We start from the raw sequence: 24,127 nt of genomic DNA, 5'->3' as shown, positions 1-24,127 counted from the left end.
AATAGTGACAACCTCACATGCTCGTCACTTGCTCTTTCACCGGTCGTCACCCCAGTCGAGATGAACTGTGAAGTCGGATCTGGTGGTATATGATTCTGCCGCACCATACTCGAATACCTATCAACATTCCTTCCCCTCTTCCACAACAACAACACTACTCATGCTTTGACAACGACAACCACACTGTTGCACCTGCAATTCTCAGCGCTCTTTACTTACAACTGCCTGACCGTCTTGGTAAGTCTCATCAGTCATGACTTCCTTGTTTACCCAAGTTGCGCACTCACTCCATGGCGTCGTCACTGTTTGCGGCTTCAGCCTCCGAACACGTCAACCACGAACCGTTCGCGTCATTGCACATTCCTGGTGATTGTTACTCCAGAAGCGGCGGTCGAGAAGGAACCGGAACATGTCATCCTTGTCTGTGCTTTGTCTCTTGTCGCCCGGGTGAACAAAGGAAGGCTGCGCTCGAACCTCAAAGCCTTAAATGACAGTGCATTGACCATTTTGCACTGACTGGCAATCTCCCTCTCACATTCGCTCTCTCCATCTACAAAACCCACTCTTGTATATCTCCCCGTCGACCTCGAAGGCTATTGCCTTGGACCACATTCTCTTTCCTTTCCCACTCGCTGCTGCACACGTCAGTTGTTTGAGCCGCTGGTCGGTTATACCGTCGCTCACTGCTTTTCGTGATCAACATAGGTCTTGACACTCCTTTCACCACAACATTCACCTCACGCTCATTGTCACCACCATGAAACCGATTCTATTCAGTCTCGCTGCGTTGTGCGCTCAAGTCGGACTGGCTGTACCCCACGGTAAGTCTCGGCATATCAGACACAACGCAAACGATAGCTTACATCTATTAGGAGGAAACCAGCACCAGGTTCACCGACACGCTCAGCGTGATGTGACCCAAACCTCGACCATTACGGACGTTGTTACTATCACCGCTCCCAATGCTGTCGTTTGGGTTGATCAGTACGGCAATGTCATCTCCACCGAGTACCGCTCTTCGACGACTGCAACCACTTCCAGCACCAGTGTCGCAAGTCCGACAACAACCACATCATCTACTCCCACCAGCACCTCAGCACAAGCTGCATCTTCTACCTACACCTCAAGCGCTGCTGCTACAACCTCAACTGGCTCCACTTCAAGCTCTGCCCTGTCTACCACGGTTTCAACAACTTCGCGTGTAGCTGACTCAACCACTGCTGCCTCCACCACGGCCAGCTCAAGTGACAATGACAGAACCACCTCAAGCAACGACACTTCGACTGCCGGTAGTGGGTTCGGTATCTGCTATGACTATATCACCACGGCAGGATGCAAGACTCTGGCCGAGATGAACACCGATTTCGCCTACCTAGCCAGTCAGGGTTTCAGCACAGTCCGTACGTACGACATTGGCTGCCCTCTGGGTGACGTTGCCTCAGCTGCTTCTACTGCAGGCTTACAACTGATTGCTGGTCTCAATACTATTGACAATGTTGCAACGGACATCGCCACGCTTATCGGCATGTTCGATGGCAACTGGGATTCAGTCAATACTATCGTAATCGGTAACGAGGTCGTCAATGATGGTGGCAGTGCAGCAGCTGTCGTTGCAGCACTTGCAACTGCTCGTCCTCTGCTTACTGCTGCCGGCTTCACGAAGAACGTTGTCACGGTTGACGTCTGGAGTGCCATAATCGACAATCCAGAACTCTGCGAGAATTCTGACTATTGCGCCGCCAATTGTCACGCATTCTTTGATGCAGACACTGTTGCCGCCGACGCCGGTACTTATGTCAGTGGTTGCGTCAGCAAGATTTCTGCATTGGGACTCGGAAAGTCGATCGTGATCACTGAATCTGGCTGGCCGTACCAAGGAGATGCCAATGGAGATGCCGTACCTTCAGTTGCCAATCAAGAAACCGCAATCAGCGCCTTGAGATCAGCATTTAGTAGCAATCCCGGCGGCCTGTTCCTATTCGAAGCGTACGATGCAACTTACAAACAGCCCGGATCCCTGGGCGTTGAACAATACTTTGGTATTTATGGCCATTGATCCTTCCCAACTTCACGACACATCAGAATTCGACGAAACGGGACATCACTGCATAGCGGCGGCGTTCCAATTTGCTTTCAGGCGCCTTGTCGGATTCATCATCTTCTTTCTTCGACCATACCGGCCTTCACCTTTTCAGCATGATACCCCGAGAGCTTAGGCCTTTTTTTTCTCAGTTTGCCCATGTACAACTCAGTTCTTCAGCACAGCATACTGGTCGCCATTCAGCGAAGCGCAGACCTTGCCATCATCTTCCATACAGCATCATAACCAGATAGCCTGGCCGGACTGGAGTCTCAACGGGAGTCCAGAAGTGCAAGGTCTCAAGATGTGCATCGTGGTCCTGCATATGCATGCTGGCCTCCATGGGCACATACCAAGCTGGACTTATCACTCCAGAGGCAAGCAGGCTACATGGAGACTTCAAGCACCGCAATACCATAATCCTGCCCAGGAGTAGGCAGGCATGGCAGATAGATAGCTTAGATAGCTTACCACTTCAATCGAATAAGATACATTGAAAATAGCCTCGTCTCTTCTAGCGAACGCACACGATCTCTTCTCTTCTACACTTGGTCTGGCGCCCTTCCAGGCTAGCATCCCGTCCCATCTCCACCTCGTCCCAGCAAGAGCATGGCGACAATCATGCCATAAAGCCCGAGGACCTCGGCGAAAATGAGTATCAACATCATGGCGGTATATAGACGGGGTTGCTGAGCCGTGGCACGTGCACCAGCGTCGCCACAGATGCCAATGCTGAAGCCGGACGCCAACCCCGCCAGCCCGACAGAGAGACCGGCGCCCAATTGCGCGAAGCTCGTCGCAAGGTGCGTAGGCCGAGTCGAGATTCCGTACGAGATGAGGATGGAGATGACAAGGCCGTAGATTGCAACGATTCCGGCCATCAGAATGGGCATCAAGCCTGTCTCGTTTTTGAGTATTAGCAGCGGAAAGGAGACAGGAAGGTTTTGAAGAGCGCTAAAGAGTTTGGATGGGGGACAAACGCACATCTGATGGTCTGGTCTGGTCGCAAGACGCCCGCAGCCATGACACCTACACCGGACTTCGCTGTGCCGTAGGCCGCGCCAAGTGTGGTGAGGGCAATAGCTGATACGCAGCCCATGGCACCAAAGAAGGGCTGTGCTATTGTGAGTGAACGGGTACTTCATCTGAGTAGTCTTCCGGACGGGGGTGAGGCAACTTACCGAGTAGACTGGGCTTTAGAGAGGGTTAGCGATGTGCGAGACAGACCGAGCATATGCTTGGGAGGTGTGGCCTTGTGGGAGGAATAGCTGGACTTACCAGAGATCAGATGACATTGTGGGAGGATGGTGAAAACGGTGAACAAGCGATATTAGTCGACTGCAGAAGAGCATTATATCTTCAAGCGAGAATGTTGGGGGTTAACATGAGGTTGCAGGAATAAGTGGTGCCTGAATACCTTGACAGGGGTTACCAGCATGCATTCAACATTGAGCAGGCTGCAACATAAGACCCCCTGCCTTCCAATCAATACACTACCGCGGGTGAGCGCCCAAGTTGATTGTCATTGCGTGAAAGATCTGTGATCTAGGGCAGTGCAGAGACTCAAGAAAGAAAAGAGGTCGTCATCTTGTATGCAAGTAACGTCGACCTTCTTGAAAACCACCGAGGAAGACATGCTTGCCATGGGGCGGGCGATTTTTGGCCTCTTTCAACAGACACGTGTGGAGATACTAGGGAGACAGTCATGGCATCAAGTCTCGTGGACGTCGGTCAGATGGTCCCTGATTCAGAAACAGAACATGATGTAGTCATGCAATGTGTATGCTTGGATGTTTAGTATGCTTGAGCGATGTTTTAAGTCTCACGTTTTTGTCCATGACATGAAGATACAGGTTGTCGTCCGGCATTGCAGACCTGGGAAATGCGCAGTTGTCAGACAGCAGAGACAGAGTGGGAAAATTGATCATTCGAAATTGTCTTTTGTCCGTCATTCAACAGACTTTCCTGCTGCGAAGAGTGCTGTCGTGGTGGTGAAAGTTTGCACCAATAAACGATTTGCCCCAAGGCCGACGCAAATGACAAGGCTAGCCTAGGGAGCGAGCCCCGGGGTTTCACCAGGTAAATGTTTATCTAATTGTCCCTGATAACTTGACAATTCAAGACCAAGAATCTCTTTCTATACTTCTCAACCTCTCTTACCATCCCACTCGGCAGATTTCTTACATCGCAGAGCTTTGTTCAGTCTTGACGATCAATTAGTTGCTATGGCATTGCCTAATTTGCGGCGGCTGTTTGTCGAAGCTCGTACAGAAGCCGAAGAGAATGAATACTCCCGCAATGCAGTACGGAGATATGTTCATCTACAATGTGCTGAGAATACTGATTGCTGTCTAGTTTTACAACTTGGTACTTTTCATTTCGTCCGTGGCTGTCTTCAGCCTAGTCGCCCAGCGCATGAGTAGCAGTAAAGCTATCAAATGACCTTCGCTGCGTTGGCTTTTGCCGTTTTACGAGATACAACGAAAGAATGCCACCTCTTTCTATCAAAGTGCTCCAACAAAGGACAACAGCCTTCATCAATCGGTCTCCTCCCCATCACTGCTGAGGAAATCATAGTTCTTAGCTCCTCGGACCAATCGTTTTGCTGGTCGCCCGTCCGTTGGTTTGCCATCACCACCCTCCTCCTCATCGGCACCCCACCGTTCGGCACCTTCCTGGACGGCTTCAATGTCGGCCGCCAATTCTCGAGCCTCTTTGATCTGGTTGGCTTTCTCGACTGAATACCGACCCGTCATTCCAGCGTCGCCTAGCATGTCCTTTAGATGTTTGATCTTGGCTCTGGCTGTCTCGTACGGCTTTAGCTCTTTACCCCAAACTTTCCGAATGCCACATTTCACCAGCCAGCCTTGGAGCCGTTTGATCTCAGCTTGGTCCGGATCAACGTCTACATCGGCTCTGGGTTTGCTCGACTTGGTCTTCTTCTGTATTGGACCAGACGGGTCCTTCTGCTTTCCCTTCTTTTTCGGCTGGGGATCCTCGTCCAGAAGTTCCGACAATTCACTCTCCGACTCAACGTCTGCTTTTTGAGACTCTTCGGCAGCGGTCCCGTTCGTCTCGTCGACTCCTTCGTCCTCCCCAGCGTCCGACTCTGGATCTTTGACCTTCTTCCGTGTGGACGCCTTGGGCTTGGCTGCTTGCGCCTTCGGAGGAAGTTTGCTGGGCTTGGCATTCGAGCTCTTTTCGGCGTCTTCGGAGTCGACGTCGCTCAGAGGTGAGGAAGAATCTTCAGACTCGACTTGTGGTTTTGTGGTCTTTTGCTTCTTCCTGGGTGCGGGCTCTTTTGAAGGGGAGGCACGCTTTTTCGAACGCTGGGTAGACTTTGCAGGCTTGGCTGGTGTCTGCTTGACAGGAGAACTCTGAGAGGCCGGAAAAATGGCCTAAGATGTGTAAGTATACAGCGAAGCGCGCGCTCAGAACCGATCGTACCGATTGGTCCTTGATGATGTCCTTGCTACGCTGTACCCATGCAGCGCTGTTTTTATAGAAACCGTTGTCGAGGCCGAGTTTGTCCTCTGAGGCTGTACGTATAGAATTGACAGTGTATTCAATATCGTTCTTTTGAGCATCCACGACTTCGGCGCGCAGACTCTTCTCAAGTTCATGGTCTGGCGGCATTGAGGTGGCTGAAGCCTCGGAAAGTTCAGAGTCAGACATAGGCGCTATCAGCAAGTCCTGTTAGCTAAAGAGTAGTGATGCGCGTCAGGAGTAAAGCTAGATCCAATTTCAGATTGCGTAGACTCGGTTTGAAGTGATGAGACGCGTCGGTCGGTCGCATTGGGATCTGCGCAAATCAAATGACGATCGTCGCTTCTTTTCTTCCCCGCAAAAGTGAAGTACAGGTAAATAGTGCCTGGCACGTGCCGACCAGATAAAGGAAGTTTATCCGGTTCCTCTTGCACCGGAATTATCGGCCTTTTCAAAAAAGTGCCTGGCGCAGTCTGCCTACTTTCAGTTTATCACCAATCCACGAGACACACTACCATTGCATTCCTAGAAGGGGAGAACGTTGGTTCTGTGCAGAGTTGGCCGAACAGCGTTGATCGCAGAGTCTCCGACAAATGTCATTTCCGTTTCCATCGTCCGGTAAAGCGTCCAGCTCCAAGGACACAACGAGGAATGAACATGAAGAGCCATCCAAACATGCTCCAGGTGTCGTTCTGGACAAGGACGGAAAGCCGTAGGTCACACTCCTTTTGATGCTCCAGGAATTTGGGACTGACACCAGCAGATGCCGCACCTGCACATCCTCCGCCGCATGGATGGCGATGATGAAGTCCTCCCCGGGCAAAAAGTTGACGCCTGCTGCTCCCGTGGCGCAGCCTCCCTCAGATTTCCCACCAGACGTGGAAGAACTCGGCCGGTCGACCTGGACGATGCTACACAGCATGGCAGCCACATATCCAACCACTGCACCTCCGGAAACCCAATCGATAATGAAGCAGTTCATCTCTACCTTTTCCAAGCTCTACCCATGTTGGCACTGCGCCGAAGACTTTCGAGGCTGGATGGCAAAACCGGAAAACGAGCCCAAAGTCCAGGGTCAAGACGAGCTGGGGCTGTGGATGTGTCAAGCTCATAACGCGGTCAACGTCAAACTGGGCAAGTCTGAATTTGATTGCAGTTTATGGAAGCAAAGATGGAAAGATGGGTGGTAAGATGGAAGATGTGACTGATTAATGGAAACCTGAGAAGTTGACGAACCTGTACGATTACGTTATGATATGATACCCTGGGCCATGAGGAGAGGCATACATGGGGATAGATGATTGTTGGCATAGAGCATCAGCGTTGGCGCATCTCCTCTCCTGTCATATTACTATGTGTACAAAGTGACGGATGGACACTACCTTATATATATTCCACGGTACACAAGGTACACAAACGACGGGTTACAAAATTGACCTTGAACGCATATTATCTCCAAGTGCCTTCAACCATCTCAATGACGATAGAAGCGGTATCAAGAATGCCATGCAGAACCAGAGAAGGACAACATCTAAGCCGCATAGGAGTGCCTCATGTCATTGACAAAGCCCAGAGGTTCCACTTTCTGTATACAAGTTCGCCTCCCTTTTGACAGACGACCCCCTGCCTCGTCGTCTCCATCTTTCATATCACACTTTCCTGCTTTTCGCGCACATGCTCCCTCTGTCTTTCTGCTTGTTTGAACGACTAATGGTAGTTGCACATTGCGTCTGGGTTTTCTGCGTTTGCTAATTCACAATCCCGGGACGGTATCTGATCGCATGTCTGTTGTCTACTGTCTATCGTCTGGGCGATGATGGAGCCCCTGAAAACAACACAATTCGGTCTATGAAAGACCTCAGATGATCTGGCATCATCTAACGACTGTACACTATCACCAGCCATTATGCCCATGATTCGAAGGAAAACCAGCATAGCCCTGGCCCTCGGACTCTTCACCTTGATCTATCTGATCATCCGCCTGCCCAACCTCACAAAACCAAAATACGTCTACGGTCTAGATGGCCCACTATACGATCCGTCTCGATTCTCCCCCGGGACCGCCAAACCAGCCGGCGAGAATTACACACGTGTGCTTGTTATGGGGCGACTCAAATCCGAAGACGTAAGCTGGGTGTCTCGCAACCATCCAGACCTCCCGACCAAAATCTACACGGTGGACGAAGACATTTCGGGATTGCCAATGAATAAGGGGAACGAAGCCATGGCATACCTAACATACATCATCGACCACTACGACGACTTACCAGACGTGGTGCTGTTCTTCCACCCGCACGCCACGTCCTGGCACAACAACATCCTCCTCGACACCGACACGTCCAAGACGATCCGCCTCCTCAACGACGCCCACGTCGTGCGCCAAGGCTACTTCAACACCCGCTGCCACCTGGACCCAGGCTGCCCTAACTGGCTGCACATCGACCGCCCCCGCTGGCGGCAGGACCTGAAGCACAAGCCCGAGGAGCCGTTCCTGACCGAGGCGCTCTTCCATGAGCTACACGGCGCCGACGTCCCGATTCCGCCAGCCATTTCGCAACCGTGCTGTGCTCAATTCGCTGTCTCAGGAGCGCGCATCCGCCAACGACCTCGTGAAGAATATGTCCGATATCGCACCTGGCTATTGACAACCGACCTTCCCGACAAGACCTCGGGCCGTCTGATGGAATACTCGTGGCAGTACATATTCACCGGCGAGTTCGAATTCTGTCCGTCTCAGCACGCATGCTACTGCGACGGGTACGGGATTTGTTTCGAAGGCGAGGAGCCACTGCGTGAGTGGCTGGCCCTACTGGCGCAGACGGAGCCGATCAACGAGAAACTGGTTGCAATGTGGGATTCGGGCATCAAGGGCGGGAACAAGTACATGCGTCTTTTGGAGCAGACAAAGAAGCAGGGAAAGGTGCTCGAGCAGCTCCGTGACGACGCCATAAAAAGGGGATCGGATCCCAAAATCAGGGCCATGGAGTGCGGTCGGGAGTGGCAGGAGGGCGATGGATTTTGAGAATCCCAAGTCGTCAAGACAGACGAAGGAGCCACAAATCTACTCGTGAGCGTGGTTGCCTTTGAGGCATGCTGCACATGTGTGCGGCAGGAAAGTGATCGAGCATTCCGGCTCCTTGTTGACCATCCGTCACCCGACACGGGGTATGACTGAAAGATCCAACTACAAGGGTCCTGTACATAGAAAAGGTCAAAGGGTCAAACATACGATCGTGGAGGAGGCCTATCGGCTGATCGAAAGTCTGCAAAAGCAGGCATCTCTATTGAAAAATCATTGTTCCGGACATATCCCCTGGTCTGTCTGTGTGCGAAAGACGAATGGAGTGGTCAATGAGCACATGAACAGAGGACTACCTGGTACCTAAGTACGTACTGTACCGTTCGGAAACATCACAATGCCAGACCGTTTTGGAACAACGACCTCTCACTTACTTCAATACTGCCATATGAGCAGACAAGTAACTACCTATATTCATACATTATTAGCTGCCAAAGACCATGAAACATGCTCAAAGTCCTCTTGCCTTGAGCAAGTCTGCGCAACTCCATGCTGATAGCCCCTCGGAGCGGCTGCTTGCCCTCAAACGCCATTCATAATGCATACACGATACTAGATCGTAATTCCCTCACCAGTACAGTGCCACTTCCGCTCTGCAGCCTGTTTGGCGTGCCTTTCGAGTCGCAGAGATTGGCACTTGATCATTCCAGAGTCCAGTCCAGCCCAGCCCAGCCCAGCCGGACGTGAACCAAATACCTCACAGTCAGTAATTCATCACCATCTCCGCTGATCCAGTCTTTGGATCGCTTGCACCATCGAAACTTCCTGGACCATAATCATCCAGACTCCGATATCCAGGAGGACCTCTATTGCCAGCGTTGTTTCCAGTCGGGCCACCGCCACCTCGTCCCCTGTTGCCGCCGCCGATAGCTGGGCCTCCACCACCACGTGGTCTGGAATTCGAATTTGTGCCATACCGGTTACCAGAGTTGTTGTTGGAGGAGCGATTGTTAAAGTTGGCTTTGCTGATGGCATTTCGCTGCGAGAATCTACCGCCGCCAGGCCGGCCGTGACCTGCTTGACCACCGAAGTCCGAATCATCTTGGGCGTACTTGCGTTTGTGCATTCCCTCACCCGCCTCATAACCCCGTCCACCTTTTTGAGGATGTTTGCGAGGAGCGTTCGATTCTTCGATTTTCAACATCACCTTATCCCCCACAGTAGTTTCGAACATGAAAGCCTTTTCTGGGGCCACAGGTTCCCAGTCTTGAATTCTTGCAGCGTCGACTTGTCTCGATCCTTTGCGGATGGCGAGCACAACAAGCGGGGTAGGATCTTGCGTGTAAATTTGTGTTTCGGTCACAGGAGCCACCCTAGCTGCCCAAATCCGATCCTCGAATCTTGCATAGCCAGTGACCTGCCAGGTAACCTTTTTACCATAGCCGCCAACCTTTTTCAAAACGTCCTTTCTTGGAACATATGGTGTAATAAGGATGCTAGAAGCTAGCAGGCGAACTTCGCCAGAATCGATGACACCGTTTGACTGCCCTTGTATGAGGGTGATAAGCCGAGCCGAATCTGTTTGATTGATCAGATAACCAAAGTAGGAAAAGTGCTCGACAATCTTGAGATGTTTGTTAACACTTTTGGAAGGATTTGGACCTCCTGTCGTGATTGCGTGGTTATGACGACTGATGGCCTTTTGAACAACGTCAACCTCTGATTCTGGTGTGAGCGCCGACTTCAATTCGCAAACGTGAATGACTTCTGCAGTGATGGGCTTCCGCGAGGGCGGTGGCTGATCTGCTGGGTGGGATAGTAAGGATTTGTTGATGCGTTCAAAGTATTCTCGAAATCCTTTGACATGCTTTGGCCGATCTTCATAGATGCGAATCTCTTCGGCGTTCTTGTACGTAAAGACGAGCTCTCGAAGAAACTCCTGTTTGAATCCCATGGTAGTTTCGAACCGTTGTCCTGTCGGGCCCACCTCAGGTTTTAACACGACCAAGTCAAAGTCCAGCTTTTTTGCGTTGCAGATTCTCTTGACAAGGTCCTGAAAATTCGTCTCTCCCCTCCCTGTGAGCAGGACGGTGAGGACATCTTTTGACTGGATGCTCAATTCGACTAGCTGAACAATCGTCTCGTTCCACGAGCCTTCCCACGCACGGGGCTCTTCTATCTCCAGCCCTTCACCTGTCGCAGCCAGAATGCTGGCGTCATGCCACCAGCCACCGTAGGCGAGTGATTCATATGTTTGAAGCATTCCGACCGTCGGCGGGCTCCATATCTGGGGATTCGGTAAGGGACTGGAGAAAAGGGTGTTGTCGAAGTCGTAAACGTGCAATGATTTGATCGTGGGGACACCGGGAAGTTCTTTGCTTTTACACGACCAGCGCTTCAAGCCGGTTATGGAGTAGGAGGTCTTCATCTTAGAAGACATGAGGACATGTATGTTCCGCTGAGACTGCGCTGAGCAGGACAACAGGGATCGAGACAGGACTCGTTGTCATTGACATCGAGAAACAAGATAGATCGACGGTACAGAGAGAGCAAGCCGCATTTATGTCCTTTCGAAAGCTGCACGAGAGGAGAGTGCTGGTGGAGACAATTGTTCGAGATGGGAACAAGTTGGTTCGAGAGGACCGACCATACGATGTCAAAAGAAGTGCAGTCACGGGCGCTCGGCGTGTGCAGGCAAAAGTGAATTTTCTGGGGAAGGATCAAGGTTCGCTACCGGCACAAGAAATACCGACAACCCTAAAGATACGGTCTACGCCTACTAGGACCGGAAGCATCATTCGCACTCACTACCAGCAGCATAGCCTATCATACATGCCTGGATTACCTCCTTCATTCAGATTCCCCTCGTTCTCATCCACTTCGCCAGATGGCTCTCTTTCACGACGACCACGTAGACCAGTCGGGACTTTCACCATGTCCGTCAACTCCGTCCATTTTCCCCCAAGACGCGAAATTCCTTCGCACAGATGTCTCGTTTTGCTCGGTCCAACCCGGTGGTTGAGGAGCCTCCTGTGGTATATCCACGGTGTCATAACCGTCATAGTTCTCTAGAATGGCTGTCAATAATTGCCTGAACACCCTCCATGCCCTATACGCCGATGGCGAAGTTCCCGACATGCACCAGATATATGCCATAGCCTTGCGCAAATAATTGATGACATCTGGTATCTCGGTTCGGAAATGCTGGCAATCGAGAGCCATTTCCAACATCAAGACCGACGTGGCTTGTGCGACATAGTGAAGCAGCCCCCACCAGGGAAGCAGCTGGTAGGCCTCGTGGGCACTGGGACTGTCCGGCAGGATTGCCAGTAGGGACATGCCGGCATGCACGCATGCTCGCGCAGAATTTCGGTTGAATTCTTGTGATGGAAATGATTGGTTCTCGATGACAATCTCGCACAAACATGGCCGGTGCAGAATCATCTGCACGCTGTAATAATACATGGACAGCTCAATCTTGGCTCGGGGGTCGGTGTCCACGGTCACATCGCTCTGGAGGTTGAGTTCGTCGGGGAGTGCCTCGAGCCATTTCCTCAACTCTGTCTGCATTTCGCCAATCTTTTGTTGGACCTCCGACCAGGTCTCGTCGCCCGCCCCGCTATACAGTTGGGGGGCAATCTTGTCACTCAGATGGCAAAGTTGTAGTCGGTGTGGAAAATACAAAGGAGAGATGCCTTGGCCGAGCAATGGAAAACTCGTCAAAGGCACCAACCCACCCGTCATCGCCTGCGAAATCTCCCGCCTTGCCCTCAGAAAGTCGAGCCATACTCGTCTCGAGTCAGTACTGGACATTTCATTAGGCTTTCGTTGACCCTGGCTTCTCCCGGTCTCTGCGCTTTTGGCGAAAAGGGTCGTCGGAGCCGTCACATCAGATAAGAAGATGGACTTGGGCCGCCCTGTGATTTCAGATAGCAAAATCTCCAGGCTGTATAAAGAATGCCACGTCCGGGCGCGTCGCTCCTTTTCTGCATCATTGAGCCCTGGATCTGACACCTTGAGATGTAGGCCAAGTGCTGTAGCGTGCCGCGTGCCATGGCCAAGAACGTTCCATGCTCTGTCCACGAGGTCAAAAAAGTCCGCGCATTCAGATTGGGATAAACTCACCGTGTAATGGAACCATTGGACAACAAGTAGAAGGCAAGTAGGCCTATACCTTGGACTCTTTCGATGTCCGGATGATCAAAGAGAATTCGGTGGTCGAGACCAAGGGCTCGCGCCCTAGCATAGTACAGAAGGTGAGTGTCCCGCGCGTTTGGTTGCTCGAGCTTTGTTATTTGCAGCCATTTGGCTCCGACGGCCCACACAAGATTTGCCAACGCTAGCCACCGGCGTTGACCCCAGCTCGGCATGGGTCTCTGCCGTGGGTATGAAAACATCGTCTGCAAAAACTCCTCGCGAAGAATGAATGGGAAGTTGCCCTGCAAGGCATGAAAACATGCTTCCGACAGGATCAGGGCAGTGTCGGTAAGAGGCCATTCATATGGGTCAACAAGATCCTCATCAACAGCCAAAAGGTCAAAGTCATCCATCCAGAAGCTAAAGTCTGTCGCTGTGGTGATGCGGTGGTCGGCTTCCCCCATGGCAAATTCCGGATGCGTCGTGCTCGCCTGGTTCTTGATGGTTTCGGCAGCCCGTTGGATCCAAGATATCTCGGACATCTTACCCACGAAGCCGGAAGCGCCGACACCACCGTCCAGGTCAACAACATGTGCGAGTTCTCCTTGCCTGCCTGGTGAACCTACACTTGAGGCTGCGCGCTTCTCACCATGCTCGGCCCCATGCTCCGTTCCGTCTTCGCCTCCTTTCTGGAATAAATATTGAGTCGCTCTTCGCTTCTTACTGCCACTGGCCATGGTCAATGACTGGCTGCTTGATTCATGCCCGCTTTCGGACTGGTCCTGTGGATACTGTGATGAAAATGTCAGATATCCAACTCACAACGGGCTATGGAGGTCTACCTTTGACAGAATGTCAAGGACGTCGCCGTGTCTTGACGTGTCAAAGTCGTGGTCGGCTGTCAAGGAGCGAAGAGCATTCAACAGGATGTGGTTTTCACTCTTTAGCTCGTCAATGCGGGTCAGACTTTGAGCCAGATCCCTGCAACAGGTCAATTTCCCGATTTGTAGAAAAGAGTCTTGCGCACTGCATACTTCTTATTGCGTTCTCGCTTGCGGTCCCCATAGAGGCATGGTGCGTTATCCTTGACACATTTTGTACATCGATCTCCTCCGGAGCATTTAGTGCGCATTATCCTGCATCGATCGCAGGCATGTGTGGTTCGCTCCTTGCCAGCGGATGACGATCCTCGAGAATGTCGACCTGGTGGTGTCTGACGTTGACTCGGTGGTTCACCTTTGGCCAAGACCGGGCGATTAGAGCCATGTCCGCGTGATGTCGAGTCCATTCGGACGATGATATTCAACTTGTCCTCCCCGCTTCAGAGCGTGTCGAAAGGAAGATGCCCCAGTGCCCGTACATGGACTGAAAAGTTCACACGAGAATTAACGCGGCAGGAGGATCAACAGCGAACAGAGAACGTTCGGTTGGCGGATGTTCTCGTAAGGTACGTGCCCATACTGCATTGTGACCTTAGCGAAGGCGTATCGTCGATTATCTCCTGTCAAGAAGGCAAAAATCAGAAGATGTGTACAGTCAGGTATGCAGTCCAGGCAAAACGAAAAGGTTTGATTGCGAACAATGCTGTAATTAACATGGAGGAAAACATCCGTAGGTTCGATCACCCGGCCAAGCAATTTTCGGCACTTATTGCAGAAGACAGAGACAAGCAGCCAGACCATCCAAAAGAGTGTCCCTATGCCTGGCCCAAAAGGAACCCGAATATTTACGGGACTGGCCATCATCCGTCAAGTCATGTTGGGGGCTTACCTGGAGAATATTTCCGACTTGATATTTGGAGACAGTCATCGCAGAGTTCGACGAGCATTTCCAGGTGCTGTTGATCTTGCCACGAGATTGCACATGTCGTGCTGCACTGTTGGTGAGTCGTCAATTGGGCCGGGTCCCTAATATGACAATCTAAATGGATTTGATGGGCGCTTTTGGATCGTTCGTAATGCTTGTGAAGAGACGGACATTGAGCATGAACCTGTGGCCATGCACCAAGCCTGGGGCATCGAGGGAATGGAGGACATCGAGAATGTTGTCGTGGTTGAGCATTAAATTGGGTCCGCGCAAAAGAGTTCCGGGGAGGTGCAATTGGTTCCATGGTGCTGTTCTTTAGGCCTCATTGCTAGATAAGGTTCAGGAATCCTTTCCCGCTCTTCTGCGCTCAAAGCCCAAGCTCAAAGGGGGATGTCTAGCTGTGTCGGTATGGTGGATCGGGATCAAGACCGAGAGGTACAGAGCACCCATTGGGTGCGCAATGAGCGACCAGTCCATAGTACTCCTGACCCTCGCACCGCCGAGGCGAGTGCCTTGATGAGAGTCGAGATTGGAAAAGGTATCCTATAGACCGTGAGCTGCCCATGAGAAATAAGCCTCTTCGTTCAAGCCGGAAGAAATGAGTTACTGGACAGTCGGGCACACTAGTTGCCTCTTCCAGAGCCTCCGTCAAAGAACGCGACTCGACGCCGATTCATGATAGCTGATAAGTAAACCTGTTTATCTCAATCGTATTGCATGACATCTTGTTCACGACGACATGGTGTAAAACAAGAGACTTCGACCGAGCAGTCTACAGCTCGTCGACCCATATGTCCCGTCGTGTCATGGTAGATTGCCATACATCAATAATCGACTATGGCTGGTGTATGTTTGCCGTGGTACCCGGGCTGTGCAGCTGTGCTTCGGACGATCCTGGATATGACCTCGCCAGCCTTGGAGAAGTAAAGGACTGCAGATGTGTAGCCACAGTGTGCAAGAGAGTACATCGACAATTGTGTTGCCGAGAAGCCGGAAGATCGCCTAGTGCTGCACACGCGACAATGTCAACAATGACGGTATGCGTGGTGCGCTTCTTGCAGATGGCGACGGGGGGTCGCGTACCTTTCTATTTCTACCTCTCAACAACGTGACCTGGCTTGAGGTTATTTCCAACTTTAGTATTAGGTAAGGCACCAGAGGCACTTTGGGGCAATGACGTTGGAGGGGTTGCTTCTTATCCCTGCGATGGCGGCCCTTATGCCCCTCCAAATTTTCTGTTTATTGAAGCAGAGCCCAAACATCCAATCAATTTGTCCGCATGAGCTAGCTGTGCATTTCAACAGTTTTAACCATTCGTTTCGTAGACCGCATCTTTTCTTCCATCTTCTGAAACAACATACATAACTCAGCACGCTCCAGGTAACCAAGTGTGCTCGGACAATTACACCTTGTATCCTTCAGCCACCCACCTGTCCCCTGACGAGCTCCGAGTGTTCCAATCACCATGGCAAAGGTTGACCACAAGGTCGTACTCAGTGAGTCTACATCCCTCCGACCTCACTTCAATGGTCTCTGCTAAACTCTTGTCCAGTCGTGATCGATGGCTGGGGCATACCGTCCGAGACCTCGCCTCCTGAGGGCGATGCCATTGCCGCCGCCGAGACACCCGTGATGGACGAATTCGCCAAAGAAGGCTCCAAGACTGCACAAGGCTTTACCGAGCTTGAGGCTTCTTCACTCGCCGTCGGTCTCCCGGAAGGTCTCATGGGCAATTCAGAAGTGGGTCATCTCAACATTGGTGCAGGCAGAGTAGTATGGCAAGACAGTGTCAGGATCGGGCAGACAATCAAAAAGGGCGAATTAAAGAAAATTGCGAATATCGAGAAGTGCTTCCAAAGAGCCATCGACGGAAATGGAAGGCTTCATTTCCTCGGTCTCGTCAGCGATGGTGGTGTCCACAGCCACATCGATCACCTGGTCGCTTTACTGAAGGTTGCCAAAGAAATGAAAGTCCCAAAGATCTTCATCCATTTCTTCGGAGACGGCAGAGACACTGATCCCAAGAGTGCCGCTGGCTACCTTCAAGACCTTCTGGACAAAACGAAGGAACTCGGTGTTGGTGAACTGGCGACAATTGTTGGTCGTTACTACATCATGGACAGAGATAAGAGATGGGATCGTGTGGAGATCGGTATGAAGGGTATCGTCTCGGGCGACGGAGAGGACTCTACGGATCCTGTTGCAACAATCAAGGCACGATACGAAAAAGGCGAAAACGACGAGTTCCTCAAACCCATCATCCTTGGAGGCGACGAGAGAAGGATCAAAGATGGCGATACTCTGTTCTTCTTCAACTACCGCTCGGACAGAGTGAGAGAAATTACCCAGCTGCTGGGCGACTATGACCAATCCCCCTTATCCGATTTCCCCTATCCAAAAGATATTCAGATCACTACCATGACACAGTATAAGACCGACTACAAATTCCCCATCGCCTTCCCACCTCAACATATGGGCAATGTGCTGGCCGAGTGGCTCGGCAAGAAGGGCGTCAAACAATGCCACGTTGCCGAGACTGAAAAATACGCCCATGTGACGTTCTTCTTTAACGGCGGAGTAGAAAAGCAGTTCGAGGGCGAAGAACGAGAAATGATCCCCAGTCCAAGAGTCGCTACCTACGACCAAGATCCTCCCATGAGTGCCCAGAAGGTGGCAGACAAACTCAGCGAAAGAATATCCGACAAAAAGTTCGAGTTCTTGATGAACAACTTTGCCCCTCCTGACATGGTCGGCCACACGGGCGTGTACGAAGCGGCAATCAAAGGAGTCACGGCAACTGATGCTGCGATCGGCACTGTGTACGAGACCTGCAAGAAGGAGGGCTACATCCTCTTCGTGACAGCAGACCACGGTAATGCAGAGGAGATGTTGAACGAAGAAGGCAAGCCCAAAACATCACACACCACCAACAAGGTTCCATTCGTCATGGCGAACGCTCCCGAGGGCTGGAGTTTGAAAAAGGAGGATGGTGTCCTCGGTGACGTGGCGCCAACTGTACTGGCTGCTATGGGCTTGGATCAACCCGAAGAAATGGGCGGGACAAGTTTGTTGATCAAGAAGTAAGTGGACCTCGTCGCCTCAAGGTATTCCCAGCAATATCTTTAGCGACGCATGGCCCAGGCCTGTACAGTGAATCTGAGCGTTGTGCTACACTAGAAGCATGAGCTGATGAGATATGATATAGACGAAAGGCAAGCCAATTGAATCCGGAAGCGAAGGAATAGCATCCTCCTGGACTACAGAGCGTAAATTTGTGGCCAGCGCGTGGGTGGACAATGAGACAGGTGACCCCAGAGAGCCTTGAATTTCTGGACATTCGACTCAATTTTGTGCTTGCTGAGCGCCAGAGACGGAAGAGACGGAACCAGCGAATTTCTCATCTGTGATGAGTAGCGACCAGCACATCCTGGGGATTGATTACCTGCTCAATTCCCTGCCGTCTAAGCCAATTCACCTTTCATCGTGTCATGTTCATGGGGCAGAAGGCCGTCCGAGTCCGGTTGTCGCGAACGATCAGGAGACAGGCTAGAGTTTTTGTATCTGAGTGCCGGGGCGACTGTTAGTTGTATTACAGAAAGATATAGCTACGTGGTCTTTATGTGAAGACAGTCAAACATTCCAAATGCAATCATGAAGCCTTTACCTGCATGCCTCGCTGAAACTTTGTCTCAGTTCTCAGACCCATGAGGCTCACGTGACAGTGCATACGCACTAGTCCTTTTCGGAGAAAAGTCCTTCGCCAGAAGGGTCTGAGCTCCAATACGTGAAAAGTGGGTATCTTCTCATTAGTGTCTTTATACACCTATGTAATTTTTCGATTTTACTTAGTTCTTGACCTTTTTTTCTCGTTTAAGTGTATTTAGATATATAAATTAAAAAAAGACCTAAATAAAGAAGTAAAAAGTAAATAAATCGAATATATACTCGTTAAGATAAATCTTTCGTAAGTATTAAGTATTACGATTTTCACTTAAAGTTCTTCGCACTTTAGCTTCTTAATTTAATAACTTTTTAGTTTTAGGGTCGATTTAACTCGGATTTTAAATATTATATATATTAAATATAGATCTATATTATATTAAAAGCGTTAATAAAAATACCTAAAGAATAGCTATATATCTCTAAAAAATCAAGATTTTTTTGAAAATTACGATTTTCTAAAGGTCGTAGTATATAAGAAAAAATTCTCGTACTATAGTTTTAAATCAAGGTATAAAGTATTTAAGAAGAGCTCGGCACTCCCGAAATTACTAATAAAATCGAGTACGTTAAGAGATAGTTAGAGCAATATTACAAGTTTCTATACCGATATCAAAAACTTTTGGGAGAGTATTGCTAAGTAACCGCTAAGAACAGGGTTTATGACGTATTAGAGCTCAGACTCGTTTGGCAAGAAATTCTGCTGAATTTTTTGATTGGCTCGCCAATCCTGCCATACCTGTCTGAGAACTGAGACTACTGAAACTCGTAGCATACTGATGACTTCCCCTTGCAGTTAGAGGTAACACAGTAGCGTCTTTCTTCGGGCCCCACAAGCCGATATAATTTTATACATTTACTAACAACTGCATATGACTCTAGAGACCTTAGTTGATCGATCATATTTGTCCGTCAAGACCACTTACGAATGAACATAATCCATGTTCTCACAACGTACTCGATAATAATCCGTGGATCTTTTTTCGCAACTGTTGAGGTCGCAGCGACGGACGCATTTCTTTCGGCTATCAGCTGTACACCACGATCGCTCTGAGCATACGAAGGGCTTAGAACTTTCTCCAGCTCGGCCTTGCTTGCCGGCCAGGACATCTGATCGTGGATCTGAGACATAGGGGTGGATACATTTGCAGCGACGGGAGCATATCTGAAAAGATGTCATTAACAGAATCGACGCCTGAGGCGGCGGCCAGGGCGGCCTCACTTTCAGCGCGAGGCCTCGCAGTTCTCCCAGTCTCGGCTCGGAACGATGCTCTCACAGCCATGCATGACGCCCTGATGGCCAACAAAGAAGCAATCCTTGCAGCCAACGCTCGGGATATGGCCCTTGCGACATCTGCCTCCGAGTCCGGCCAACTGAGCCAGAGCGTGCTGAAACGTCTCGATCTCTCCCGCCCGGGCAAGTACCAAGACATGCTGTCCGGCATTCTCGATGTACGGCGGCTGGAAGACCCAATAGGCAAAGTTGACCTGCGCACGAAACTCGACGATGGACTCGAGCTCGAACGGGTATCGTGTCCGATCGGAGTGCTGCTGATCATCTTCGAGGCGAGACCCGAGGTTATCGCCAATATTGCGGCGCTGGCAATCAAGTCTGGCAACGCAGCTATCTTAAAAGGCGGAAAGGAGAGCACGAATTCCTTCGAGGCCATCGCCAACGTCATTGGAGCTGCGCTAGATGTTACGCAGGTGCCCAACTCAGCTATCCAGTTGGTCAAGACGAGAGATGTCATTGACCAGCTACTGGACCTAGACAGGTATATTGACCTCGTCATCCCACGTGGTGGAAATGAATTGGTCCGATATGTCAAGGACCACACAAAGATTCCGGTATTGGGTCATGCGGATGGGCTGTGCAGTGTTTACTTGCATGCAGATGCCGACAAGGACATAGCTGTGAAAGTCGTGGTGGACTCAAAGTGTGACTACCCTGCAGCGTGTAACGCCGCCGAGACGTTGCTGGTGCATGAAAGCGTGTTGACGACGGTGCTCCCGGCCGTGGCGACAGCATTGTTTGCAAAAGGCGTATCACTGCGGTGTGATGAGAAAGCCAAAGCCGCCTTGAAGAAGGCATTGCCGCCTACATCGGCAGCTTTGGTACAGGATTCGACCGAAGAAGATTACAACACCGAGTTTCTCGACTTGATCATGGCAGTCAAAACTGTGCCTGCTGTATCACACACGAATGGTGACACACCGGCGAGCCAGACTTTAGGAGAAGATGCGTCTCTTGATCTGGCAATTGCCCACATCAACAGTCACGGCTCCAAACATACAGATTGCATCGTGACATCCTCTTCGGAGGCAGCCGAGAAGTTCATGTCCTCGGTAGATGCGGCTGGCGTGTATTGGAATGCGTCGACACGTTTTGCAGATGGAATGCGGTACGGCTTTGGCACAGAGGTCGGCATCAGCACGAACAAGATCCACTCTCGGGGTCCTGTAGGTCTGGAAGGCCTTACGATCTACAAGTACAAGATCAGGGGCCACGGTCAAACGGCTGGAGAGTACGGTGATGGTGTGGGTAAAAGAAAGTACAAGCATGAGAAACTAGACGTTTGAGAATTTCATGGCGAATGGAAAGAGCAGGTCGGAGCAAAGTAGTTACCACAACCATAGAGGGTTTGTATACCAGTGCGGCAACAATAAATCTTGCCTTTGAAAGGTGACCATGGACGAGAACGGGTTTTATCAATGGGAAATTCTTGGTCATCGTATCCATATTCTGATCGAGCACACCATGCACCTTGGAGCAGCACCATCAAGACCAGGATGCCTCGCACGACCGCTGCTTGAAGCACGCGCTTGATCCTTCTTTTTGCATCTGCAGGAAAAAGCACATCACCGCTATGCCTCGAAGAAATGCGCCGTCCATCAATCTGACCAGCCAACACTTCGGTTTTTTCGTCTTCATTCCCAGTATCACTTTGTCTCCGTTTACACCTTGAAACCCTTCGACCGTCTTCGTCCTCTGGCTCTCTCGAACTTGCGTCCCTTGCTCTCGACGTAAGGCTTCTTGTGGCTGTGGGGTCCGAATCCGAAATGCTTGACCGCCTCACGGGCGTTCTTGGGTCCGCGGAGCAGGACGACGTTGCTTCCGGTAGGGTGTTGCATGGCGAGTTGGTCCAGAGTCAGGCATTCACCGCCGGCCTTCTCGATTCTCGCACGGGCAGTAGCCGTGAACCGTAGCGCAGCAATGTGAAGTTCCGGAACGGTCAACATGCGGTTGTCGTCGGTGACGGTGCCAACAACAGCGATGGTCTTGTCTTTGTAGGCTTTTGAAGCGGACTCGGTAGTGACTTTGCTTGCGATGCGGGAGATGGACATTGGAGGGCGGTTGATTCGCGACATAAAAAGTCTCTTCAGAACGATCTTGTTGAAGTTCGAGTCGGTGCGGCCTGAAAAATCAATTGTCAGTCTCCTGTGTCCGTCTTCTGCTGTTTCAATCGATCTTGTAAACGTACGGGCAAGGAAGCGGTAGAGCTTCACCAAGAGCTTGAGGTAGACATTGTCGCTCTTGGGCGCCTTGCGATGGCTGCTCTTAACGTGATGGCGATCGAGGTCGATACCTGTGCAGTAGAGGTCAGTCTCATCATAAACGTTGTATCAGAATTCGCTTGACCATACCCATGATCGCGATGTGTGCTGATTGTGCTGGGATTGAAAAGTGTCGACGACGTCCTTCAAGTCTCTCCCAAAAAACGAAGAGCGCCGATTTTGCAGAGTGCGCAGTGGTGCGGTTTCCATGCCAAGATTTAAGCGAGCTAGACCGTCTTCAGACTAGTGATTGGATAAAGTCACGTGACGCAACTTGATACCACATCAAATTCATCGTGAGCAATACTTGAATCTCTTATTCTTATCTCATGCTTCCTCCCCGTCTACGGCCACAATTAGGCCCGTAATCCGTGTGAATGCAGGCTCGCCTAGTCTTCGGGACCGGAAACGCTCACAGTCTACGACAGGCTCTTGATACTCCAAAAAATGCCCGTGTCTTGTCTCTAATTTTTTCCTGATCCTTGACTCCATGAAAATGTCCCATCGGCCATGTTATGTCAAGATATACAGTTGCCGACCTGAATAGCCTCCAAACTTCTTAGGAAAGAAGCCGACATCAGGAGCGACATGCCTTCTTCGTCTTTTCTTCGCGTATAGTTGTTCCATGCTCAGACTCGACTCTCTGAAAGGCTCTCTCTCGGTGGTGGTGAATGCTTCTCAAAAGCCATTCATATTGGATCTGACTTTTGTGGAGCCAGCTCGACAAGATAATCTCTCGTCATCTCAAAGCTGAGCCAACTGCTAGCCATACTGGGAGCAACCTTCAGTAGATTGGGCACTATTCCTTTGTAAAGCCCCAAGACTCCCTCCTGTCCAACAATCGTTCGGATAGCATCCCATATTGACTTGTACTGGTACCCCATGCCGGACATGGAATTGATCTGAAACCGGCGGCGAAGTACGTCGAATGGATAAGTGCATGTTTGAGCCACAGCTCCAGAAATGGCTCCTGCGGCAAGCTTCCGATACCAGGCGGGATTCTTCTCACCAGGTTCGGTGAAATAGTGCCTGACCGACTCATACACCATAAAGTTAAGACCGACGTACGGCGCAACGCCCGCAATGGTCGGAATTATGCCTCGATACAACCCAGCCACACCTCCTTCAGTTTTGTACATGTTGGACATCGTTTGCCACATTCCCGGCAACTTGCCCTCGTGTCTACCAAGGGCGGCGAATGAGGCAGACTGTATCGACAGACGTGTCCGTACAATGTCGAGGGGATATGTAAAGGTCACGGATGTAACGCCAGCCAAGCCACCACATAACAGACGTCGGAGCGGGTCGAGATCGGCACCAGGTGTAGGTTCAAAGAATCGTTTGTAGGCGTTGTATGCCCCAAACTGGACAGCGGAGTAAGGCACAATACGTACACAGTTGGTGCCGTTCCCTCTCATGAAACCTCTCCAGCCCTCATCTGTGTACATTTTCCGCAGCGCTTTTGCGATCGACATCTTGTATTCATTGCGACCCACACTTTGTATTTGGTAAAGGATTTTCAATCGTTCCAGGGGAGAAACGACGGTCCGGGATACTGCTCCTGCAACGCCTCCGGCGCAGAAGGCGGCTGTGAATGGTGTGGAGATGAACGCACGCGACCGCGTGAGAAAGTCGTTTGTAGCCATGGCTGTCGGCGTCTACACCGTTCAATTAGAATCATACCCAGCACAGAAGCACCCCGGACACGAACCTCTGACAAGCTTGGCAGGTCCCGTAGTGAAGTTGTACTTTTCGAGATATTACCACTCACAGTCGTCGTTGGATCTTTTTCTCCAAACCCCATGACACTGACTTTGACGCGCTGTCCACGCTCTTTCCGATAGTGGACGACAGGGAAAGTAAGCCTGTGACTCTAACGCAGGAGATACGCAGGGTAACGGGTTCACACCAAGTGTTCTCGTAGTGTTGTCTGAGGCTGTGGAGTCCATGGAAAACTTTTTCTAAGATCCTTGTCTGTACGAAGGCATGGTATGTTGTACAGTCTCTTTGCCCGGTCGCAGATATGGCAGAGAACAAGCCAGGTCGTGTGAGCCTGCTTCCAAAGTCGTCCACGGGTGGAGGCGATGCTGTGAAGAAGTCGTGACGGGGCAATTCGGAGAGAAGCGAACGGAGTCGTCGATCTAAGGATCGGAAGGGTCTGAAATAGTGATTGCAAGGAAAACAGGATTGGTAACCTTGATCGTGAACCGCAGCGCAGAGTCAAAGATGTTATGTCTTGTATAAGTGAATCGCTCTAGCGCATCCATATTCTTCTTCCCGATCGGTGACTACTACGCCCAAGCGTCTGCGTTTCACGATCACCA

At 50.8% G+C, this 24,127-nt stretch overlaps 11 protein-coding genes across 11 annotated transcripts; 5 read left to right on the top strand and 6 right to left on the bottom strand.

The window, feature by feature from the left end:
• Positions 1–757: 757 nt before the first annotated feature.
• Positions 758–2,056, top strand: EDD37DRAFT_648039 (cell wall glucanase; the record flags this gene model as incomplete). The annotated part of the gene is made up of 2 exons (XM_062817963.1): positions 758–821; positions 873–2,056. The coding sequence occupies 2 exons, from the start codon at positions 758–760 to the stop codon at positions 2,054–2,056; spliced, it is 1,248 nt and encodes a 415-aa protein (XP_062671457.1).
• A 593-nt stretch (positions 2,057–2,649) lies between these two features.
• Positions 2,650–3,375, bottom strand: EDD37DRAFT_656765 (V-ATPase proteolipid subunit C-like domain-containing protein; the record flags this gene model as incomplete). Its single annotated transcript, XM_062818853.1, has 4 exons — positions 2,650–2,978; positions 3,065–3,194; positions 3,262–3,274; positions 3,359–3,375. 4 exons carry the CDS (start codon positions 3,373–3,375, stop codon positions 2,650–2,652), a joined length of 489 nt encoding a protein of 162 aa, XP_062671456.1.
• An 807-nt stretch (positions 3,376–4,182) lies between these two features.
• On the bottom strand, positions 4,183–5,897 carry EDD37DRAFT_625055 (uncharacterized protein). The gene is made up of 2 exons (XM_062816207.1): positions 5,528–5,897; positions 4,183–5,478 (listed from the first exon to the last, which is right to left on the bottom strand). The coding sequence occupies exons 1-2, from the start codon at positions 5,753–5,755 to the stop codon at positions 4,618–4,620; spliced, it is 1,089 nt and encodes a 362-aa protein (XP_062671455.1). The 5' UTR covers positions 5,756–5,897; the 3' UTR covers positions 4,183–4,617.
• A 122-nt stretch (positions 5,898–6,019) lies between these two features.
• EDD37DRAFT_625052 (putative FAD dependent sulfhydryl oxidase Erv1) lies at positions 6,020–7,059 on the top strand. Its single transcript, XM_062816206.1, has 2 exons — positions 6,020–6,278; positions 6,330–7,059. The coding sequence occupies exons 1-2, from the start codon at positions 6,160–6,162 to the stop codon at positions 6,754–6,756; spliced, it is 546 nt and encodes a 181-aa protein (XP_062671454.1). The 5' UTR covers positions 6,020–6,159; the 3' UTR covers positions 6,757–7,059.
• An 18-nt stretch (positions 7,060–7,077) lies between these two features.
• EDD37DRAFT_309273 (uncharacterized protein) lies at positions 7,078–8,594 on the top strand. The gene has a single exon (XM_062811305.1). The coding sequence runs from the start codon at positions 7,473–7,475 to the stop codon at positions 8,586–8,588; it is 1,116 nt and encodes a 371-aa protein (XP_062671453.1). The 5' UTR covers positions 7,078–7,472; the 3' UTR covers positions 8,589–8,594.
• Positions 8,595–9,340: 746 nt separating this feature from the next.
• Positions 9,341–11,275, bottom strand: EDD37DRAFT_309215 (uncharacterized protein). The gene has a single exon (XM_062811304.1). It carries the CDS (start codon positions 11,023–11,025, stop codon positions 9,349–9,351), a length of 1,677 nt encoding a protein of 558 aa, XP_062671452.1. The 5' UTR covers positions 11,026–11,275; the 3' UTR covers positions 9,341–9,348.
• Position 11,276: 1 nt separating this feature from the next.
• On the bottom strand, positions 11,277–14,193 carry EDD37DRAFT_309214 (uncharacterized protein). The gene is made up of 4 exons (XM_062811303.1): positions 13,757–14,193; positions 13,565–13,703; positions 12,711–13,513; positions 11,277–12,660 (listed from the first exon to the last, which is right to left on the bottom strand). The coding sequence occupies exons 1-4, from the start codon at positions 14,008–14,010 to the stop codon at positions 11,484–11,486; spliced, it is 2,373 nt and encodes a 790-aa protein (XP_062671451.1). The 5' UTR covers positions 14,011–14,193; the 3' UTR covers positions 11,277–11,483.
• Positions 14,194–15,771: 1,578 nt separating this feature from the next.
• Positions 15,772–18,197, top strand: EDD37DRAFT_625039 (2,3-bisphosphoglycerate-independent phosphoglycerate mutase). The gene is made up of 3 exons (XM_062816205.1): positions 15,772–16,024; positions 16,081–17,608; positions 17,734–18,197. Exons 1-3 carry the CDS (start codon positions 15,994–15,996, stop codon positions 17,771–17,773), a joined length of 1,599 nt encoding a protein of 532 aa, XP_062671450.1. The 5' UTR covers positions 15,772–15,993; the 3' UTR covers positions 17,774–18,197.
• Positions 18,198–19,421: 1,224 nt separating this feature from the next.
• EDD37DRAFT_656760 (glutamate-5-semialdehyde dehydrogenase) lies at positions 19,422–20,828 on the top strand (the record flags this gene model as incomplete). Its single annotated transcript, XM_062818852.1, has 1 exon — positions 19,422–20,828. One exon carries the CDS (start codon positions 19,422–19,424, stop codon positions 20,826–20,828), a length of 1,407 nt encoding a protein of 468 aa, XP_062671449.1.
• A 187-nt stretch (positions 20,829–21,015) lies between these two features.
• EDD37DRAFT_308410 (50S ribosomal protein L18e) lies at positions 21,016–22,053 on the bottom strand. The gene is made up of 3 exons (XM_062811296.1): positions 21,894–22,053; positions 21,731–21,835; positions 21,016–21,664 (listed from the first exon to the last, which is right to left on the bottom strand). Exons 1-3 carry the CDS (start codon positions 21,895–21,897, stop codon positions 21,204–21,206), a joined length of 570 nt encoding a protein of 189 aa, XP_062671448.1. The 5' UTR covers positions 21,898–22,053; the 3' UTR covers positions 21,016–21,203.
• Positions 22,054–22,099: 46 nt separating this feature from the next.
• On the bottom strand, positions 22,100–24,078 carry EDD37DRAFT_625031 (solute carrier family 25). Its single transcript, XM_062816204.1, has 2 exons — positions 23,515–24,078; positions 22,100–23,461 (listed from the first exon to the last, which is right to left on the bottom strand). The coding sequence occupies exons 1-2, from the start codon at positions 23,605–23,607 to the stop codon at positions 22,493–22,495; spliced, it is 1,062 nt and encodes a 353-aa protein (XP_062671447.1). The 5' UTR covers positions 23,608–24,078; the 3' UTR covers positions 22,100–22,492.
• Positions 24,079–24,127: the final 49 nt, after the last annotated feature.

This window comes from Exophiala viscosa, assembly GCF_022695815.1.
Source record: "Exophiala viscosa unplaced genomic scaffold EDD37scaffold_3, whole genome shotgun sequence".
NCBI lineage: Eukaryota > Fungi > Ascomycota > Eurotiomycetes > Chaetothyriales > Herpotrichiellaceae > Exophiala > Exophiala viscosa.
This window is presented reverse-complemented; position numbering and strand designations above follow the sequence as displayed.

Coding starts and splice junctions, on each gene's coding strand:
- EDD37DRAFT_625055 (XM_062816207.1), bottom strand. CDS start 5,755: ATGTCTGACTCTGAACTTTCCGAGGCTTCAGCCACCTCAATGCCGCCA. Junction 5,479..5,527: donor ACATCATCAAGGACCAATCG/GTACGATCGGTT, acceptor TACACATCTTAG/GCCATTTTTCCGGCCTCTCA.
- EDD37DRAFT_625052 (XM_062816206.1), top strand. CDS start 6,160: ATGTCATTTCCGTTTCCATCGTCCGGTAAAGCGTCCAGCTCCAAGGAC. Junction 6,279..6,329: donor CTGGACAAGGACGGAAAGCC/GTAGGTCACACT, acceptor TGACACCAGCAG/ATGCCGCACCTGCACATCCT.
- EDD37DRAFT_309273 (XM_062811305.1), top strand. CDS start 7,473: ATGCCCATGATTCGAAGGAAAACCAGCATAGCCCTGGCCCTCGGACTC.
- EDD37DRAFT_309215 (XM_062811304.1), bottom strand. CDS start 11,025: ATGTCTTCTAAGATGAAGACCTCCTACTCCATAACCGGCTTGAAGCGC.
- EDD37DRAFT_309214 (XM_062811303.1), bottom strand. CDS start 14,010: ATGGACTCGACATCACGCGGACATGGCTCTAATCGCCCGGTCTTGGCC. Junction 13,514..13,564: donor TCCTTGACATTCTGTCAAAG/GTAGACCTCCAT, acceptor TTTTCATCACAG/TATCCACAGGACCAGTCCGA. Junction 12,661..12,710: donor TCCAATGGTTCCATTACACG/GTGAGTTTATCC, acceptor CCTCGTGGACAG/AGCATGGAACGTTCTTGGCC.
- EDD37DRAFT_625039 (XM_062816205.1), top strand. CDS start 15,994: ATGGCAAAGGTTGACCACAAGGTCGTACTCA. Junction 16,025..16,080: donor TGACCACAAGGTCGTACTCA/GTGAGTCTACAT, acceptor ACTCTTGTCCAG/TCGTGATCGATGGCTGGGGC. Junction 17,609..17,733: donor ACAAGTTTGTTGATCAAGAA/GTAAGTGGACCT, acceptor GATATGATATAG/ACGAAAGGCAAGCCAATTGA.
- EDD37DRAFT_308410 (XM_062811296.1), bottom strand. Junction 21,665..21,730: donor GCTCTACCGCTTCCTTGCCC/GTACGTTTACAA, acceptor TTGATTTTTCAG/GCCGCACCGACTCGAACTTC.
- EDD37DRAFT_625031 (XM_062816204.1), bottom strand. CDS start 23,607: ATGGGGTTTGGAGAAAAAGATCCAACGACGACTGTGAGTGGTAATATC. Junction 23,462..23,514: donor ACCTGCCAAGCTTGTCAGAG/GTTCGTGTCCGG, acceptor TGAACGGTGTAG/ACGCCGACAGCCATGGCTAC.